Source organism: Brachyhypopomus gauderio, chromosome 13, assembly GCF_052324685.1.
Source record: "Brachyhypopomus gauderio isolate BG-103 chromosome 13, BGAUD_0.2, whole genome shotgun sequence".
Lineage (NCBI taxonomy): Eukaryota > Metazoa > Chordata > Actinopteri > Gymnotiformes > Hypopomidae > Brachyhypopomus > Brachyhypopomus gauderio.
In genome coordinates, this window is record NC_135223.1 from 4,165,765 (window position 1) to 4,185,930 (window position 20,166).

The following is a 20,166-nucleotide window of genomic DNA, read 5'->3' on the forward strand; positions in this document are numbered from 1 at the left end:
AGAGCCCTGTCCCTCGCCGTGCCACAAACAACACAAAAGCACGGCGGATCTCTTCAAACAAACACTACGCAGACAAACACTTACCACGAGACATGACCACGAACGAAGGAGAAAGAAAAAGAGACTCGGCGGCTTCCGAAGGGTGGCTGGTCATTCTGTGACGGGCAGGTGTGAGCAACAAAAAGGAAGCGATCACGCCAAGTCTCAGGGAAAAAGGGTGGTTTAATATAAAGTGTGCAAACCTAAAACCCGTGCAATAGATCCGAATTAAGGATATAATGACCAGCGGTCAACTGGTACAAAGACAAGGCATATATAGACAGACAAACGACCATCAGGTGGGAACGGATCACGGGCTCCGCCCACCTGAGGGGCGTACACGACGTCACAAGACAACAACAACACAGCCGCTGTGGACAGAGGCGGCCGGTAGGGGGCCGCCTCACCGTGACAGAAATCCTTTGTTCACTTAACATGATTTTGACTTCTTTCAAATAGTGTTATGTAGTTAATGTAATGTCTCCACTAATCAGTTCTACTAAAATTACTTAGTTTAACCAGCTTCATCACTTTTTAATACCAACTGAATTAATTTGTTCACTTAACAATTTTGACTTTGGATTACTAAAACGTATTTGCACCAAATTAATCTCAGTTCGGTTCTCTATTGCCGACTTCCCTTTATCTTAAAACGGAACTAATTGAAATAGCAAGTTTATACAACATGTGAAAAAATTGTTTAACAATTTGCTAAATACTATTTCATGTAAAGTTACTGGTAGGAAAAAAAGCAATACAACTGCAAGCCTTTTAGAAGTTTAATTAACAAGGACACAGTAATAACCAGTTTGCAGAGTCCAATTAAAACAATTTTTTTAGATGTAAAAAAAAAAAAGGAAAAAGAAGTGGTCTAATGACACTGAATAAAACCCCTAAGGTCTAACTAAATAAAAGATATTACACCACATATCAGCTATGGTAGATATGGATAACAAACAAAACTACCATGAAAATCAAATAATTCTGTAAATTACTCTACAATTAATCTCTTAAAACCACTCTAACCTATTTACACCTGATCAATTGAATTATACAGAACTTTGAGTAAACGCAGCACACACAGCATATCCACTGACTGCTTTACCACCTACAGAGTTTTAGACAAGTCTGTTTCTGAGTCCATGAACCCTGGGAGAACACTGTTCACCCCCAATGTTCAGTAGAACCTTATGAATGACCTCGAAGGTGTAACGCAGTTCCTTGGGGTAGTCAATATTAAGAGCAAATAGCAGACCAACAAGCATAGCTACTGCATGGGGGAAGTCATGAATGCCATTCAGGACAATCTGCTCTTCCAGTACCACTGAAAAGTCAAGGACGTCCTCCTCTTCTTGTATTGGCAAGATACCAATATTCAGAGCCGGAGTGGCTAATCGGGAGATTCGGGAGGATTCCCGATGTCAGTCTCTAGTTTGGGCCGATTGGGAGGGAAAAATAATTTTGGGTCGTATTTGGGCATGAAACTCCCGAGCTGAAGAAGTGTCCCACTCCGGCCCTGCCAATATTCACTCCTTTTGCCATCTGCTCCTCACTCTCTGTAGTCTACAAGTGAATTTATGAATGGCCAAAAAGACAACCAGTTCAGAGTGTGTATGATACACATGCAAAAAAATCCATATAATTTGAGCATAACTAACTTTCACTAAACATGCATTTTTGTCTGCATAAGAGAAACTAAAAATCAGATGAACATTTAAAATTACGCACAAAACAATATTCCAGTCAAGCTTACCTCAGCAGTCTTTAGAAGTTTTGATGGATCCTCCCTGAGAAAATGTAAAAGGCCTCTCAGAATGCCCTTTTCTTTTGAACTGAATTCTGTTGAAGACAGCACACAAGACAAAGTGACAATGCACATCAGTTTTCACCACAATTAAAACAATTAACATTGGCTATGTTCACACGCAAATATATTCTCCAATATGAATTTAGATGATAGACAGAATTTAGACAGTTCCAAACAACTGATGGAAATCTCTATGTACGTGCATGCTACAAATAATCTGATCCAACATGACCATATGTAGAGTATCACTGATCCTGAGTTTTCAGATATTGAGTGGAAGCAAAGGTCCCATTCGATTTTTTTTCGAGCCTTGTGTGACTTGAAAGAGCACACACAGTCACTGTAAATACAAGGAACCGATACTCGTCCTCCGTAATGACAGTGGCTTGATCTAAGTAAGTGCAAAGCTTACATTTCCACCTCATGAATTAACAGCACCCACAGCATCAAATCACAACCTGAAAGATAAAATAACAAAATATTAGCAATTGGGGTGTCAAGTGATCCCATTCACAGTCAGGACCACATTTGCAGTTTTTTCATAAAATATTTTAGGCTATTTATAAGGTTTCAAAAGCACAACTTTTAATATCCAAATTAATTTGAGATAAGACATCGTCCTCTTGTGACGGGCAGGTGTGAGCAACTAAAAAGGAAGCGATCACGCCAAGTCTCAGGGAAAGAGGATGGTTTAATAGAAAGTGTGCAAACCAAAAACCCGTGCATGGTTCCAGATTAAGGAAATAATAACCAGCAGTCAACTGGTACAAAGACAAGACGTATATAGACGAACAAACGACCCTCAGGTGAGACGGATCACGGGTCCCGCCCACCTGAGGGACGAACATCACGTGACCAAAAACAGGACCGCTGCCGCTGTAACCGGGGGCGACCGGTAGGGGCCCCCCACAACGTGACACCTCTGTCTAGCTACAATTACTGTATCCTGTAAACAATACATTTTCTGTACTCTGGATGTAACTGAGCAAATGTAAACTTTGCTAGTGAGATCACAAATTTACTAGCTACTTTTATCTAGCGTTACGCTTCTCAAATATCAACAGCCTAGCTATGTAGATAGCTAGCTAACAGCTAACCTGGTTATTACCAGCTAACTAGCTAGCTACCGAAGACCAGAACACAATTACTTTAGCTACAGCTAGCCAGCTATGTACTTTAAATATTGTCAGCCATCTTAGGACAGCTATGAGAACATTCTACCACTTCAAAAAGATAATAAAAGTGAAGACATCAAGAAACTTACTTCAATAGGCAAAACGGCCGCCACATCTGAGGTCTGCCTGTCGCCAGAAAGAAATGGCGGAGGTCAAGGTCACCCGCGATCGTAAAGACACGCCCCCTGCGCTGACGTACTGAACGTTAAAAAAAAAAGATGTTATGGCGCGTAAATTGATTTAATTAATATGGTAATTTCAGATGACTTGAACATCTAAGTTGAAAAAGCTTTTTTATTTGTTAAGAAACTATAAACATGAAATAATAATTTATATCAACAAATTATGCAATTTGTAATCATATTGACTATACATTTTTAGTTCAGATAACTAAAGTGCAAGAACATTTTTACAGTGTGGTGAGCAGTTTGCTGGGGCTCAACTCGAAATAGTTGGAAGCTGTGGCCTCCAAACACTCCACAACTCTTTCTGATGTGGCAGATTGCGAAAGTGCTCAGGGCCCTACACTCCCTCTTCAACTGTGCACCAGCAAGAAGAGAGGACTTCAGTTCTGTAACAAAATCCTCAGTATTCCCTTTACCTTTCTGTGGCCACCGGTGGCTTGAAAATTTGTAGCCATTGAAAGAGCAGTTGAAGTTTGGCCCTCTATTGTGAAGTATGTGGACCTGCTCAAAACAAAGAAGCTTCCCAACCCAGGGTCATCGTCATATGACACGATTGCTGTGGCCCGATTGGATCCACTTCTTCTTGCCAAGTTCCATTTCTTCATGGCCATTTCGAGGGTCTTCCAACCTTTTCTGACAAAATACCAGACAGATGCTCCAATGATCCCATTCCTTTGGAATGACCTGGAGAATTTGATTAAGGTAACTGTTCAATTCATTATTATTTTATTATTATTATTGTACTGCTATTACTACTATTACTACTACTATTATTATTACTACTAATAATTATTATAATAATAAGCTATATATATATATATATATATAATTACCTTTCAAAAGCTGCAAATTATCCACCCACACACTCATACATTCTCTGACAATGGAACTACTCAAACACACAAAGTTAAAGAATTAACTTCGCTTTTCAGAGTCTTCTCAGACGCTTTATCAAGCGGGATGCCCTGGACAGAGGTGGAAAGAGTACTGAAAAATTGTAATTGAGTAAAAGTATCATTACTTTGCCTAAAATCTACTCAGAGTAAAAGTAAAATTACCCATCTCAAAATTTACTCGAGTAAAAGTACAAAATTACTTCATTTAAAATGTAATTTGAGTAAAAGTTACTTAGTTACTTTTAGTTATTTAATGCATGGATGAATCATTAACCAAATTCAGCACAAGTTGTTTTAATCGATTTCAAAGTGTATTTAAGTGCACATCCACACTTGCAAAAAGATCAGCTGGGCTCAGGAACATAGTTCCTCACAGCACAAGGACAGTCATAACCTGTACCATAAAGTGCAAACAATTTTCAGTCCTATTGTCCAACGGACAACACTATGATAAGAATAAAGAAATTTAAATGACAAATTATTTAAAAAAAACCCCAAAAAAAACCAAAATGCACACAAAATTAAGTGCCCACAAGATGCCACAAATCAAAATAAAATGCAACAGGATTCCACTACTCACAATAAAATGCCCACAGGATCCCACATCAAAAATTTAAAAATGCTCATAGGATCCCACAATTTAAAAGTAAGTGCTCACAGGATCCAACTATTCAAAATACAGTGCCCACCGGATCCCACTGTTCACAATAAAATGCCCACAGGTTGCCACAATTCAAAATAAAATATAAAATGACCACGTCACAGACCAGAAACTTTGGGTCAGTCCAAAGGAGGTCGACATTGGTATGGGGGCAGCAGCTAACCTCAAGGTAGGCCATCCAGGTGTGGGACATCCAGTATATTCTTCCCTTTTAGTCAGAACAATTCAGTAATTGTTGCAGAATATCTAAGCACCATGATGTTAGGTCATATGTGTGACTAATCAGGAACGTTTTAGCTGTATGTCCATGAGTTATATGACATGTTCAGAGTTGTTTGAGTTCTGGAGATTTGACAAACCACTTTATTTTTGCCGGGGACTGTCAGGGGACAAAAGTAATGTAAACGAGAAGTCTTGCAATTTCTGAAAGACTGTGAGATTGCTCTCTCAAGCATCTGCAAGAAAGCTTTGGATAAGTGCCCTCTGAAGTACTCTGTAGTACGAAACATGATGTGTTTGGACCCAAACAAAATGTACTCCAAGCCAGATGAGTGCCTGCAGAAAATGAGGTGTCTCATCCAGAAGTTTGTGCAGGATAATGAGTTGACGGGTGGAATATCTGCTGGTAAATTTTTGAAATAGGAATATCATGGAATAGACTATTAGGTTAATTAATTTCTTAGCTAAGAAATAATATTTATTCCCACATGGATATTAATATTCTTTTTAAAAAGTGAAATTACATTTCCTACACCAAGTCTCTTATTTTGACAGGGAGTATTCACTTGGCCAGTATATTCATGTTCATGAGTGCCTACACTAAGTGCTGATATTTGACACAAATTTAAATTATACACAATTAACTGTGTATAACAAATTTGGGTGTTTTGGGATCAGTCACAGCTTGAGAGGCAGGGGGCACTTTTTGTATTTGTTGAGTGATAGATTAATTTAGTGACACAAGTCTTTGAATATATGCTAAAATAATTGTTGGCTAACATTTAAATTATTATTATGTTATGGTTTTAATTTTGTTCTGACATTATTAATTCATTCAAACTTTGTGTGTTTTGCTATTGTTATTGTATGAATATTTATGTTTTTCTAATTGCAGGTGATATGATTTCATAGCAGTTTGAGACCTTCTTGTTTAACAATGCCAGAGCTGAAAACTTCATCATTCAGTCCACAAGTCCAAGGCTCCAGAGTTGATGTATTTTTACATCATCACATCAGCAGTTCTTACCCTGAGCTCTGGAGTTTTTGCAAGAAGTTGCTGCTCTTATCCCATGGGCAAGCAGAATGTTGAACGGGGGTTCTCAGCAGGGGCGTCACCTGGGGTGGGCTTCCGGGGCTTCAGCCCCGAATGATTATCCAGTAGCCCCGAACCTTTTCGCTCAGCTGTACTATTAATGAGGAGGCCAATGCTGCTGTGAGAATAGGAAATCTCTTAACGCCAATCATAGTGCCGCTTCAAGGATAAAGTTCCGCCTTTCAGGAGAAACAGTCAATCAGCTTGCTGGTTTTGCTGGCGCGGAGGAGAGCCCACCCCCACCCCCGTGGGGGAGCGCACATGCGCTCTATCTATTTTTTGCAGCAGGTTGCAGGTAGCTGACGGTGAAAGAAAATGGATATACGGCGTTTTTTCAAGGAGAAAGGTAACGGTAGTTAACTATGTAAACTGTGATGACATTGTTTGTGGAGCTATCTGATAGCTGGTTAAAAACACACGTCTCCGAATCGAAACACACATATCAAACCCACTGTGTGCTTAATAAAAATGCAGCTTGTCACAAGTCAGCTTCGGAATTAGTTAGCTAACCTAGTTAGTTAACCTATCTAGCTAGTTAACCTAGATAGCTTAGGTAGTGAAGGTTTGAGGGAAAAAAACTTATATAGCTATTTATGTTATAGCTATAGTTATAGTTAGTATGTTCAACATGCCCTGATGTACCTGATAAGCTAATAACTATTTCATTTTCAAATTGTGTTTAATAATTTAGGATTGTAGGACTGTAAGCTATAATGAATGAAAATCCATTTAATTAACTAGCAGTTAACTAGTTAGCTAGAAGGTGGACGTTGTGGATAGTCAAAATTTAGTACAATACTTTATGATGGTAGTTTAAAGCAGTCTCTTAACCCTAGTCACTGCCCTAAAATTGTGTGTTTTCCACTGGAGCCAACTGATCAACTAGTAAACAATCCTTTATTGAGTTTACACAGCACAGCATATCACCACTTACTTTATCAAGTGCTTTTAAAAGAAAACTTTAGAATATGCATAAATGAATGAATGTTGTAAAAAAAATTACTTTTAATAGTTGAGGGTTAGGGTTTGTTAGAGTTTGTTCAAATCTCAAGTATTGTGGTGTAATTTATTTCCTAATACAAACAAAGAGAACTTGAGAGGAGAGAACTGGAGAGGAGAACAGACAACAGGAGAGGAGAACAGACAACAGGAGAGGAGAGCAGAGCAGAGGAGATGAGAACAGACAACAGGAGAGGAGAGCAGAGGAGATGGGAGAACAGACAACAGGAGAGGAGAGCAGAGCAGAGGAGATGAGAACAGACAACAGGAGAGGAGAGCAGAGTAGAACTGGAGAGGAGAGGAGAAGAGAGGAGATGGGAGAAGACAATACAAGTGGTATGGAAAACAATGCCTAATAAACACATTATTAATAAAATACACGTTTTTAGTATGAAGACTAGCAAAATAATGCCAGATGTAGTTTGTTTTAGCACAGTCTTTTGTATTTAAAATATTGTTTCCAGCTTTATTTTAAGCATGCTTTCCTGAATTACTATTTAACAGGGTAGACGAGAGGGTGGAGAGCGAAGATATATGAAATGTGGAGAGACCTGAAATGAACTGAACTGATCAGGACTGGACTGATCTAAAGAAAGAACAGGTTAGGAGAAGAAAGACTGCAAAAACATACAGGATAGATAATAAGTAATTCTTAAAGGGTATTAATTGTGTAGACCCCTTAGCACTAATAATTATTAATATGTCTTTCAATAATTTGTTTCAGTTTGTCATAAAAGGTAAAAGAACAATTTAGAAACAAGTGAATTGTTTACATTATTACACAGTTGCATGAAATCCATTGTTGACATACTGTTTTTCATACTTTATTGAGGAATGGATGTACTGATGGAATATACCTGGTCCATGTCTTTTAGTAAAAGCTCCCTATCTTTAGGTCACCAACAGTCATTCTGCAGAATTTGTGCACCCTTTGTTAAATATATATATAAAAAATTGGGCTGAGCCCCGGATCTTTCCATACCCAGGCAACCCCCTTGGTTCTCAGTCAACAAAGAGGTGGAAACATGCAACATAGCAGAGGATACCATTATTGCACAGAGACTTGTCTGTGACCATGTCCGAGTGTATGGTTCAGTGTCCAAAGTGCCACTTACAAAAGAGATGCTGAACTACTGTGCAACTGCACGCACCAGGTACAGTGCTTACCTGGAAGAGGAAAAAAGCAAGAAGGAAATGGCTGAACAAAAACTGAAGAGAAAGAATGCAGAAGAAAGCATAGAAGAACTAAAGAGGAGAAGAACATCTATACAAAATGTGTGCGAGAGTCTCCAAAAGGATGCAGACAACTTCGCAGAACAAGCAGAGAATACTGCAGGGACCAAGATGGCAACACTTATAACAAAGTCGAACACACTGAGGAGGAGACGTGCAAAAGAAAAAAGAGGGCAGTTACTAATTCTTAATAGTGAAATTGAAGAGAAGACTGTCGAGCTGCGAAACATGGGAGACAAACACAGTCAAACAACTCTATAGATTGTCTCTGGCAGAAGTATGGTGCAGAACAAGTTGGATATTTTAGTTGTTTACAGGCTTTAAGGCTGTTCTTTAAAGAGTTCTCTTAACAGTGCACTTTTATATTTATTTAATAGTTATTTTAAATTATTTATTTTGTTCCCTAAAGTGGACTGTATTATTTATTTGTAATATTTTTATTTATTACAGTTTTTACGGTTAAAACCAAATATTTAAATAGCGACGAATCCATGTCCCCCCCCACTTTTTATCAGTTAAAAAACAAATATTTAAATAGCAACGAATCTAGCGCTAGGACTATGCTGAAAACAACCGCTCCGATAACACTTTACATCCCCACCCGGTGCCAACCCCCCCCCCCCCCGTCAACGATATGGAACGATTTGTGTCCCCCCACCTAGTAATATTTTTTCTTGTGAGAGGTCTTAAAAAGGTCTTAAAAGACATTGAATTTGAGATTTTAAAATGTGAAGATACCCTGAGCAAGCTGTATGAGAAGTTGGACACTAAGCCAGGGGAAAAGGATCTGTACAGATTGGCCAGACAGTGAAACTGTTTTTTCACTGTGCAGTTGTGCAGCAGGTTAGGATGATAAAGGATATGTATGAGAACAGTGTGACAGCAGTGAGATGTGCGGTAGGAATGACAGATGGGTTTAAAGTTGGGGTAGGACTACATCAGGGATCAGCCCTGAGTCCCTTCCTGTTCGCAATTGTCATGGACAAACTGACGGACGAGGTTAGGCAGGAGTCCCCTTGGACTATGATGTTTGCTGATGACATTGTGAACTGTCGTGAGAGTAGGGAGCAGGTGGAGGTGAGCTTGGAAAGATGGAGATATGCTTTGGAGAGCAGGGGAATTAAAGTGAGCAGGAGTAAAACTGAGTACATGTGTGTGAATGACAGGGCAGATGGTGGACAGGTCCAGTTACAAGGAGTTGATTTGATGAAGGTTGACGAGTTTACCTACTTAAGGCCCATTCACACCCTACGGTAATTACGGATACGGACCCTTTCGTCCGGTTCCGGAGGTCGTTTCATCCGTCAGTGGGTCCGTTGCCAGAGCGCTTACGAATCCGTAGTAACGGAGCAATATAAACCGCAAATCAGGGGGCAGTAGAGAGTCAGAAGCATCGAACGTACACCAATTCGGGAAAATCAATGAAGAAGAGTACTGGACTTTAAAAAATGACGCTCGAGTTAGAAGAGAAACTTTGCGAGTTGGTTAGAGGCTACATTCTGCTACGGTGCCAGGTCATCGCGATAAACAGCGATGCAAAAACAGCTGGGAGGAGATTGCTGGTGCGCTGGTGCCGGAAATTTGACTATACTGCCCTCTAGAGGATGTATTTAAAAAAATCATAACAACGTTGGAAACGGAAAGAGGTATAGTGGCCCCCTACGGAGGCTACGTTTGGTACGGACGGACGAAATTCGTCCGTGTCCGGAGGTATAAAGCAGGCTTTAGGGTCGAGGGTACAGAGTAATGGAGGAAGTGAAAGAGAGGTAAAGAAGAGAGTGCAGGCAGGGTGGGGTGGATGGCATAAAGTGTCTGGGGTGATCTGTGATAGAAGGGTGTCAGCTAGAATGAAAGGAAAGATCTATAGGACAGTAGTGAGACCTGCTATGTTGTATGGACTGGAGACAGTGGCACTGACAAAGAGACAGGTGAGGGAGATGGAGGTGTTTGAGATGAAGATGTTGAGATTCTCATTTGGAGTGACGAGGAAGGATAGGATCAGAAATAAGTTTATTAGAGGATCAGCACATGTAACATGTTTTGGAGATAAAGTTAGATAAGTGAGATTGAGGTGGTTTGGACATGTACAGAGGAGGGAGGAGAGGTATATTGGTAGGAGGGTCTTGCGGATGGAACTTCCAGGCAAGAGGAGGAGAGGTAGACCTAAGCGGAGGTTTATGGATGCAGTGGTAGAGGATATGAGAGTGGCTGGTGTGTCAGTGGAGGACACTCAGGACAGGGCCAGATGGAGGAGTTTGATCCGCTGTGGCGACCCCTAATCGGGAATTGCCGAAAGAAGAAGAAGCCTACATATGCATCACATCAATTTAAACATGACTTCAAATACTACTGTAAAACCAACCATTTCACAACATCTGAGATACCCCTCGCTACAGAAGCAAAAGTCCAGGGGGTGGAGCTGGATCTAGATCCAACTCCTCCCACCGTGATGTTTTCATTGGTCTGAAGTAATTGCACTACGCAGGAGGAGCTGTATCAGATCAGCCATTCAAATCACTGTTGCCATCCTAAATTGCTATTCTTATTTACTCACTTGCCGTTCATTTGTGAACAATCATGAATGTGAAAGTAAGTTCATAATGAACCAGTTTTCATCTTGCCAATGCTGGTAACTAGTTTCCTTTGGTGATCATACAAAATCTGACTGTTTCTGTTTGCACGAACAACCACTGTTAAGTTTATCTAATCTAGGTGTCTAAACTAAGTAAGTGACGATAAAAACTGATCTTAGAAGATGAGCGGTTAGCTAAACAGAATATAGATATATTAAATACTTATGTATGTTGTGTTCTTCATATTGGACATAAACTGTTAAATTAATTAGTGTTTGCTGTAGTTATAATTTGTAATGGTTGTACTGTTCGGTACTGCATAGACACTTTGAGGGGGATTGTTATTCAGTAGTACGTGTATGTAACGGCCATGATCCTCATTAACCAGTTCACTGAAAAACTTCACAACAGCTAATATAATGCTATTTATATTTTTCCATCCATCTATAGATGCATATCACGGTTTCGAAAAAAGGACAGACACTTTCAGTTGTGCTGTGCACTACATGTTGCAGTAAATACCACTGTCCATTCTGCACACCTGAAGTGTACCGTCCTAATGAAAAAAGTAATTTTTATTAAAGGTAAAAAAAATGAAATAGTACATATTTAAGAAATGTACTGTACTTTATGTTGGCAATCACAGATATTCCTGTCCACTTTTACGTTTTATTGTAAACTTAAAAAACGTGTATTGTGTTATTTAAATAACATTTAAAGAAAATTTTGATCTTTAAACGATAAAAGACTTAAGGGTGAATTTATTGGATTTATATTTCCTGGTCGGAAAACGTAAGCGACACGTAGGAGGAGTTGGATTAGACGCAGCTCCGCCCCCTGGACCGACCTTTTGCTGGACGGTGGGAGGAGTTGGATTTATATCCAGCTCCACCCCCTGGACTTGTGCTTCTGCAGCGACGACTAACTTTGTATTGTAACTGTATTGTATTGTAACTGTATTGTATTTTTCTATCATTGACCAGTTAATGAAGCCCCGCCGTTAAGCAGGGCATCAAAAAATTAGTTTATACTCATAATGCTCCTCTCCACGGAAATCTTTAGTAAAAGGCGAAAGATTTATACGAGATGAAGAGAAACAAGAGTGAACTGAAGAGACAGTAGGCAGCCGGCAGTACCTACACAAAAGGAAAATATTTCAACAGGACGGTTGGCTGAACATAAGTGCAATTTTAGTTTCACACAAGCAGCACAGTAAATTTCTAACAGTAATAATAGTGTCTGGTGGGTAGTTTGCTAAAAATTCCATTCAAAGTTAATAAATCGTTAGAAATTATTTGCGCTTGACCTGGGCAATGCATTGTGGGGGAAACACGTGTAACTGGAGCCCTTCCTGTGATTGGCTGGTTTGGTGCGCGAGGAGCTTATTTACTTCCTATTTTTAATCTAACTGGACGGGCTGTTACGCCAACTGGGAGGGGCATACATGCAACAAACGTGTAGCTTTTTATTTACCGAGAGATTGACTTATTTAATACAGTCTAGCATATTTTATCATGTCAACAGAAACTGACCGTTTAGAGGAGGTTATTTGTGTACGTAAAGCTTCGCGTATGTAACATACTGTTACTTTGTATGTGCATTTGATAACGTGAACCATATTGAATTTAAACTTTAAATTGCACTGCTATTTTGTGTCATCTATTATTTGGTTATAATATCCTCAGTCAACGAATGTGCTTTCATTCAGATGTTTATCTGGAGAGCCTTAACTTGGGTTAATGTACAAAAACAACGGCCTAGGAACAACAAACGTATCTCGGTTATTACTGCTCAATAGCGCTGCTAATGACGGAACCTGCAATCCAAACTTTGCGTTAAGCTTTTCGTCTCCCCTATTTAAAGAAAAAATCGTATCGTAAAACGATACTATCCTTTTGATTCTGGATTCTCTTGGTGGTTCTCCTTGCTCTTATTGAGGTTTGTGTCTTTCCAGTCTTGCCTTCTAATTCTAAATTGTACTCATGATGTCATGCCAGGCCCTTCTCGCTATGAGCTTGGATGCAAGGAGGGACAGAAAAAAAAGAAAATGCAATCTAAAATATAAATGAAAATGAATTTGTTTGCATATGAACATTTATTTTATAGGTGCATATATGCTCTGATCACTGGTCATGCTCGATACATAAATATGGACACGACACCAAGAACGATATTAAAGCTGTATCTGGTAGTGATATCGGGTAGTTCAGACAGGGCAGAGAAAGGAGAGTTGATATAGAATCTTGTAGAGTCTGCTGACTGAGAAGATCCGCAGGAACCTTTACTGTCACGTTAGACGAGATTCTTCAGCAGCCCTTAGTCTTCACACTTTAAATGTTTCAAATAAATGTTTTTTTACATTAATGCTAATAAAAGCACGGTTTTGCACCTATTTACTATCGCCACATAAACCCAGTGGTTTTAAATGAAAAAACGTTCTGCAATGATTCAGCCAATCCACTTGATGGCGACATACGACTAAGTTCGGGTTTAGCGCAGTTCTGCGAGTTGCCTGTTCAGATACACCTAATTAAGTAAAAAAAACAACAACAACAAACAATCTAATCTCGCAGATGTACTCGAATAAGGTCATTTATTTTGAAAAGACTGTAAAATAACTACCGAACACTCGGGGTGCAACAGAGTTTTTTTACCTTCTCAGTATAACTGTTTGCCCAGTGCAGAAGAGGTGTACGAATCTGGTACTGTTGTTTTCTGCCAAATGCTGGAAATAAATCCAAGAGCTTGATCTGAGCACTCAAACAATCAAAACTAGTACCATAGTACCGTGGTCCTCTCATGAGGTGATCGCAGGTCCAATCTCAAGTCACTCAAGTTCCTGGGCACCACCATATCCTAGGACCTGAAGTGGGAGAGGAACACCGTCAACATCACCAAGAAAGCTCAGCAAATAATGTTCTTCTTAAGACATCTCAAGAAATTTGACCGGCCGCAGACCCTGATGATCCAGTTCTATACAGCGATCATCAAGTCCATCCTCACCTCATCCATAACCACCTGGTTTGGTTCCTCTACCTCACAAGAAAGAGCCAGACTCCAGTGTATCAGCAGAGAAGATCATTGGATGTAACCTACCAACGCTTCAGGAGATCCACACCAGCAGGGTGAGGAAACGCGCTCAAAAAATTACACCTGACCCCTCACATCCTGGACATCACCTCTTCCAGACTCTCCCCTCTGTTAGAAGACTAAGGACCATCAAAACCAGCACAACACGACATGCTAACAGCTTCTTTCCCAGAGCTGTAGCTCTCCTTAACCACAGTGGACTCCTCTGAGTCTTTAAACCACTGAACTGAACCAACTGGACTTAACTGCACTGAACAGGACATGTCGCTCACTTGCACTACGCTATTTTGCACAGCTGTACAATGATAACATCATCCGCAACATCTACAACATTATTTAATATAAACCTACCTCAGGAACATCTGGATACATATATATATATTCATACTCACATGTGTACAGTATAGATTTTATATATTATATTGTCTTATTTATGTCTTAGCTCAAACGCTCTTTTTTCTAGTACTTAACTATATTCTCGAGTCTATTTATTGTTTATTGTACCTTCTTTTAGAGTTATGTTTGTCAACAGTCTGTGCACGTGTTACATGTCATACATGTGTTGCTCTCACCAAGACAAATTCCTAGTATGTTTAACATACCTGGCGAAATAAAGAGATTCTGATTCTGATCTGTGGCGATGCCATAGTCTCCCTGGCTGAGAGCCCAAGGCAGCGTAATAGGTCTCTGGGTGGGTTGAGGGGCTCCTACATCTACCCCAATACCCCGGAGTGGTGCTAACATTGCGCACTGTTCAAAGTGTGTTAAGCCATTCTATGATGTTGCTCTGGTGGTAATTTGAAAAGATGTGGTGGCCATGTGTGTATTTCTGATGTATTTCTCCACTAGGGCAGGCTGTTCATAATCATGGCCTTACATTCCTCCATTATGCTGTCGACATTCAGATTCATATTAGTACTGCCTCCCCCACAGGTTTTTCTTAAACTTTGGTTGCACAGTAACTACTGATAAAACCAAAGTTTCTCTAGTAGGACCTAAATCAGTACTTTGTGTCAGCTCCAACCTCACTGTCGATATTTATGGTGTTCCTCTTAAGGCAGCTGAAGTTATTAAAAACCTCAGTTGTCACTTTGATTCATCACTCACCTTTGAGTCCGTATCAAGTCACTCACCAAAAGTGTGTTTTATTATGAGAGCAATATTGCACTCCGTCATCCAATATGTTCAGTGATAGTGATGCAAGAATGTTGATAAATTACTTCATTTTTTCCCCACATCGATTAATCTTGTTCTCATTTTTAACGGTCTCCCCGCTACATTGATCGACTATTTCTGTACATCCAAAACTCGGCAGCTAGACTCCTTACATCCTGCACCGGCTACACAATCTCTTCCAGATTAAATATAAAATAATTGATCTAACTTTTGCTCTTCGTGGTCTTGTTCCTACCAATTATGTGCCAGAAGTTCTGGCTCCAGTCCACGCCACCCTCAGGCAGTCCATGTTTTTTTGTTTTCAATGCCACTCTGGCAGGCCAGAAACATTTACATGGGTTTAACATTTACATGTCTGCTTCGCTTTCTTTCTCTCCTGTTGCTTTTAGAAGGGTCTGTTATATTTCCCTTTGTTCAATGTGCCTTCTTATTTGCACATTTGAGTTCCTTAAATCCCTCTCTGGATTTAACCTCCTTCCTGTTTCTAGACACCTGAGTTCAGGTACCCAGGACCAGGAGCATCTGTCGCACCGCTATCTTCTTCAGCATCTTAACACGTGTTAGATGTACCACATCTATACCCTTATGACCGTAGCTGAACTGTCAAAATGTTTTACAGTGACACTGCACACAGCCTGTTTCCTGTCTCCGCCTGGCAATGTTATGAGTGCCAGACCTGAAATCTCAACTCTTGTGACACCTATAAAAATCCGGAGAGTTACACGTAGGTCTTCTTCTTCTTCTTTCTGCAATTCCCATTTAGGGGTCACCACAGCGGATCAAACTCCTCCATCTGGCCCTCTCCTGAGTGTCCTCCACTGATACACCAGCCACTCTCATATCCTCTACCACTGCATCCATAAACCTCCTCTTAGGTCTACCTCTCCTCCTCTTGCCTGGAAGTTCCATCCTCAAGACCCTCCTACCAATATACCTCTCCTCCCTCCTCTGTACATGTCCAAACCATCTCAAAAACATGCTACATGTGCTGATCCTCTAATAAACTCATTTCTGATCCTATCCTTCCTCATCACTCCAAATGAGAATCTCAACATCTTCATCTCAAACACCTCCATCTCCCTCACCTGTCTCTTTGTCAGTGCCACTGTCTCCAGTCCATACAACATAGCAGGTCTCACTACTGTCCTATAGATCTTTCCTTTCGTTCTAGCAGACACCCTTCTATCACAGATCATCCCAGGCACTTTATGCCATCCACACCACCCTGCCTGCACTCTCTTCTTTACCTCTCTTTCACGAGAGATGAAACGTAGGTGGTTTCTCAAAACCATTTTTAATATGTTTTGGCCTTTTTGGTATTCCGTAGCGAGCGCGCTGGCTGCCATAGTGACGCTTGCTACACAAACGCTACAGCAGCAGCTAGCTAGCTAATGTAGCTATGTAAGCGACTCGGCGTTTCTTTTGGATTAGCTTCCAAGCCAAGGCCCGTTACTGCAGAAACCAGAGTTGCCAGGTTCGCGGTTTTCACGCCAATTTGGGCTTGCTTGAAAATCCAGCCGCGGGTAAACATTCTGGGGTCGCGGGGTGCGGTTTTTTGGGCTACTTTTGAGTTGGACCACCGCGGGAGTTACAAGTTACAAGAATCTATCGCGATATAATACTTAATATGTCTCCATTTTACACACTCGCCACCCCCTCCCCCGTCAATAACTTTGGGCTTTGGGCTAGTTTAGGCTTCTGAATGGCGGGTTTTACACTGACTTTGTGCGGGATATTTTTGTAGGACCTGGCAACCCTGGCAGTAACTAGCCAGCCAACTAACGGAGCCCCAAAGGTGACCAGGACACGCCGAACCCGAACCTAGCCGGCGAACTAGTGTTGCTTCACAAACCCACAAAAGCAACAGGCTGTTAGCTAGTTAACCTCGTTAGGTGGCCTATTAAAGCCGAGTAGCACACTTGTTTTGTTTGTGGCTAGGTTAGCTAACTAGCTAACAGACAGCTAGCCTGTAGTTTCTGTTCTTTTACTCTTATTTCACAGGTCAAATCCTTTCATTGCTTCTCCACATCATTTAGAGGACCGAGGCGACCATGTCTTTCAGAGACTTAAGAAGTAAGCACGCGTACTGAATTCATATGAATATATATATGTTAATAAACGAACCAGTCTTATTTTCATATTTCTTTTTTGTTTAGCTTGGATATTTGGATGTTCGTGTGTTTTTATTGCTGTTTTGGTTGTAGATTTTACGGAGATGATGCGTGCACTGGGCTACCCACGACTCATCTCCATGGAGAACTTCAGGAGCCCAAATTTTCCTTTAGTGGCGGAGATACTTGTTTGGCTCGTCAAGAGGTTAGACATTTCTCTCAGTCTCTCACCTTGTGCCAGCCAAAAGGACAGGACATACATAATACAATATAACACGTTATATTGTATTTTTATGCATATTTATTTGTATTTTTTTTATTGTATCTTATTTTTTTTGTGTTGTACAGTGTCCTTGGGTGTCCAGAAAGACGCTTTACAAATAAAATATTATTATTATTATTATTATTATTATTATTATTATTATTATTATACACTCTCCGTTCTCCCACAGGTATGAACCACAGATGGACATCCCGAGTGATGTGGACACTGAGGCAGACAGGGTGTTCTTCATCAAAGCCGTAGCTCAGTTCATGGTAACCCTCCATCTTGCGTTTTTCTAATGTGCTAACAGGTCAGGCGGGTTCACAGATAATGTTGGTATCTGTGTAAAGACTCAGACAGTGCTTATTGAAAGCTTTCTGAATACATTTGACCTAAAACGTCATCAGATTGTTGAGTCCTACAAGTGCTAAATGTAGATAATGAGAACCACGTCAAACACAACCCAGACACTGAGACTTGGACAAATTAGACAAGACAAAAATATTAAACTGTCATTTATTCATTGAGAAAGATGATCCAATATTGAACATCTGTCAGCAGGAAGCGTTTGTTTTCAGTATGTGGGGTCATCGTCTTGCGCAGCAAAAACTGCAGCTAAACATTTCCAGTCATTTTGGTTTTCCTCAAAAAAATAAATGACTAATTTGTGTGATTCAGATCTGTTGATCTATTTTGACAGTCTGATGATGTTTTAAATCAAATGTTTGCACAAATCTAGAAACTTCTAAAGGGTAAAAAAAGTTTGACTGTAACTGGGTACTGTTACTGTCGCTTTGAAATGTAGACAGATTATGGACTGTAAGAGTGGAGATTCTAAAGGTTCACTGTATATGTGTGTTTGCGGTGCACCAGGCGACCAAGGCCCACATTAAGGTGAACCTGAAGCGCTTGTACCAGGCGGATGGTTACGCGGTAAAAGAGATGCTGAAGATCACCAGCGTCCTGTACAACGCCATGAAGACTAAAGACAACGCCGCCGGCGACCGCAACCTTGACGACAACAGCAGCAAATTCAAGTTCGATCTGGGTTCAAAGGTGAGAGGGCAGAAGTCAGCAGATGCCGGAATACTGACAAGTACAGATAATTAGTTATTAGGAATAACTACTGTAATTTGTTTGCAGGTCACGGGTACAAAATATCTGTGCAACGTTTTTATGAGATTCACTCTCTCCTACAGTCATTTAGGTGTGAGGAAAAGGGGCCCTTTTTGTCTCTCTCTCTCTCTCTCTCACACACACACACACACCCTGTCTCACACAGCCTTATAACATCAGCTGGAACACTGGACATCCTTCACCATTCAGTGTGGACTACATTTTACTATGTTTGTCGACTACTTTGCAATGCCGTGGCTTTCCTGACGTTACGTCCGTTATCAACGTGTGTGTGTAGATTGCAGAGCTAAAGGCAGCACGGCAGCTCGGCTCTGAGATCACGGCGAAGGGCGCCTCCCTCTACGATCTGTTGGGTCGCGAAGTGGACCTGAGGGAGAGCAGGACAGCAGCCATCGCTCGCCCCCTGGAGATTGCGGAAACAGAGCGAGCTCTTCGGGCGGCCATTAAGGATGTCATGGTATGGCAGATATACAGTACACACACACACACACACACTCGCTCAGTATGATATCAACTGTGCGGAGTTTTGAAACTGTCCAGTGAGAGCCTGTATTGAGAGAGCTGGGTTTTGGGGCAGTTACAGTAAGGTGACGCTTCAATGAAATTAAGAGCTGAAACAAGTTGCTCAAATGTCTTATGTATGATGAGTGCTGTGTCATGTGCCATACAGTGGTTCTGTTTATTATTACTTGGCTGGTTTTGTAGCTTGGGCAAACAGCTGTGTGTGTGTGTGTGTGTGTGTGTGTGTGTGCGTGTGTGTGTGTGTGTGTGTGTAGGAGAATGTCCAGAAGACCAAAGACATGCTGAATAACATATCGTCAGACGAGACCAGCTTGGAGGCCAAGATTGAAAAGAAAAAACAGGAATTGGAGAGAAATCAGAAACGTTTACAAACACTGCAGAGCGTCCGGTGAGTCTCTCCCAGAGGTGGGGACTCGAGTCACATGACTTGGACTCGAGTCAGACTCGAGTCATTAATATTAAGACTTTTGACTTGACTTGAAAAAATATTCAGAGACTTAGACTTGACTTGGACTTTTACACCAATAACTTGGGACTTGAATTGGACTTGAACCTGTTTACTTGCAAAGACTTGATTTTTTTACCCCAAATCTAAATTTTAAAACGCATATTAATATTTATAAAGTGCGCCCCATTAATTTCATTTCCGTCCTTCTGACGCAGACCGGTCCTCTGCTTTTCCACACTCTGTACGTGTGTGTGTGCATGAGCTGCAGCACAACCAATCAAATGGGGGGTTGGCGAACGTAAATTTTTACCGGGAGGGGTGTAAAATGGACACAAATTAAGTATTATATCGCGATCGATCGATCGCCAGTGGTTGGTGCCAGAGCGAACTAGTAATTCATTGAATCATAGATGTGGATCAGAGGTAAATAAACTAGATTTTTTTCCGGCGTGAGAAATCGGATGTGTGGCGTGAGAGCGTGTGAAGACGGTCAAATGCGTGTGTCTCACGCTCAATGCGTGAGAGTTGGCAACCCTG

At 40.8% G+C, this 20,166-nt stretch overlaps 1 protein-coding gene, 2 long non-coding RNA genes and 1 other non-coding gene across 6 annotated transcripts in view; 2 read left to right on the forward strand and 2 right to left on the reverse strand.

Moving 5' to 3' along the window:
* Nucleotides 1–2,051: 2,051 nt before the first annotated feature.
* Nucleotides 2,052–3,791, reverse strand: LOC143473391 (uncharacterized). Its single transcript, XR_013120521.1, has 3 exons — nucleotides 3,623–3,791; nucleotides 3,111–3,219; nucleotides 2,052–2,304 (listed from the first exon to the last, which is right to left on the reverse strand). It is a non-coding gene; the product is annotated as an uncharacterized LOC143473391 (long non-coding RNA).
* A 140-nt stretch (nucleotides 3,792–3,931) lies between these two features.
* On the forward strand, nucleotides 3,932–9,907 carry LOC143473389 (uncharacterized). Its single transcript, XR_013120519.1, has 4 exons — nucleotides 3,932–6,421; nucleotides 7,164–7,410; nucleotides 7,579–7,675; nucleotides 8,061–9,907. It is a non-coding gene; the product is annotated as an uncharacterized LOC143473389 (long non-coding RNA).
* A 1,963-nt stretch (nucleotides 9,908–11,870) lies between these two features.
* On the reverse strand, nucleotides 11,871–11,986 carry LOC143474441 (U5 spliceosomal RNA). Its single transcript, XR_013120777.1, has one exon. It is a non-coding gene; the product is annotated as a U5 spliceosomal RNA (small nuclear RNA).
* Nucleotides 11,987–16,508: 4,522 nt separating this feature from the next.
* The window catches only part of cluap1 (clusterin associated protein 1), a 7,153-nt gene continuing 3,495 nt past the window's right edge, over nucleotides 16,509–20,166 (forward strand). The window contains exons 1-7 of one of the 3 annotated variants that reach the window (XM_076970362.1): nucleotides 16,509–16,620; nucleotides 17,148–17,219; nucleotides 17,351–17,462; nucleotides 17,710–17,794; nucleotides 18,396–18,578; nucleotides 18,937–19,116; nucleotides 19,436–19,569. In XM_076970362.1, the coding sequence (XP_076826477.1) occupies nucleotides 17,198–17,219; nucleotides 17,351–17,462; nucleotides 17,710–17,794; nucleotides 18,396–18,578; nucleotides 18,937–19,116; nucleotides 19,436–19,569 (716 nt within the window). In that variant the 5' untranslated portion in view covers nucleotides 16,509–16,620; nucleotides 17,148–17,197. Of the gene's footprint in view, nucleotides 16,621–16,697; nucleotides 17,220–17,350; nucleotides 17,463–17,709; nucleotides 17,795–18,395; nucleotides 18,579–18,936; nucleotides 19,117–19,435; nucleotides 19,570–20,166 lie in introns of those variants that run through there. The other 2 variants (XM_076970361.1, XM_076970360.1) reach the window with 2 other exon arrangements.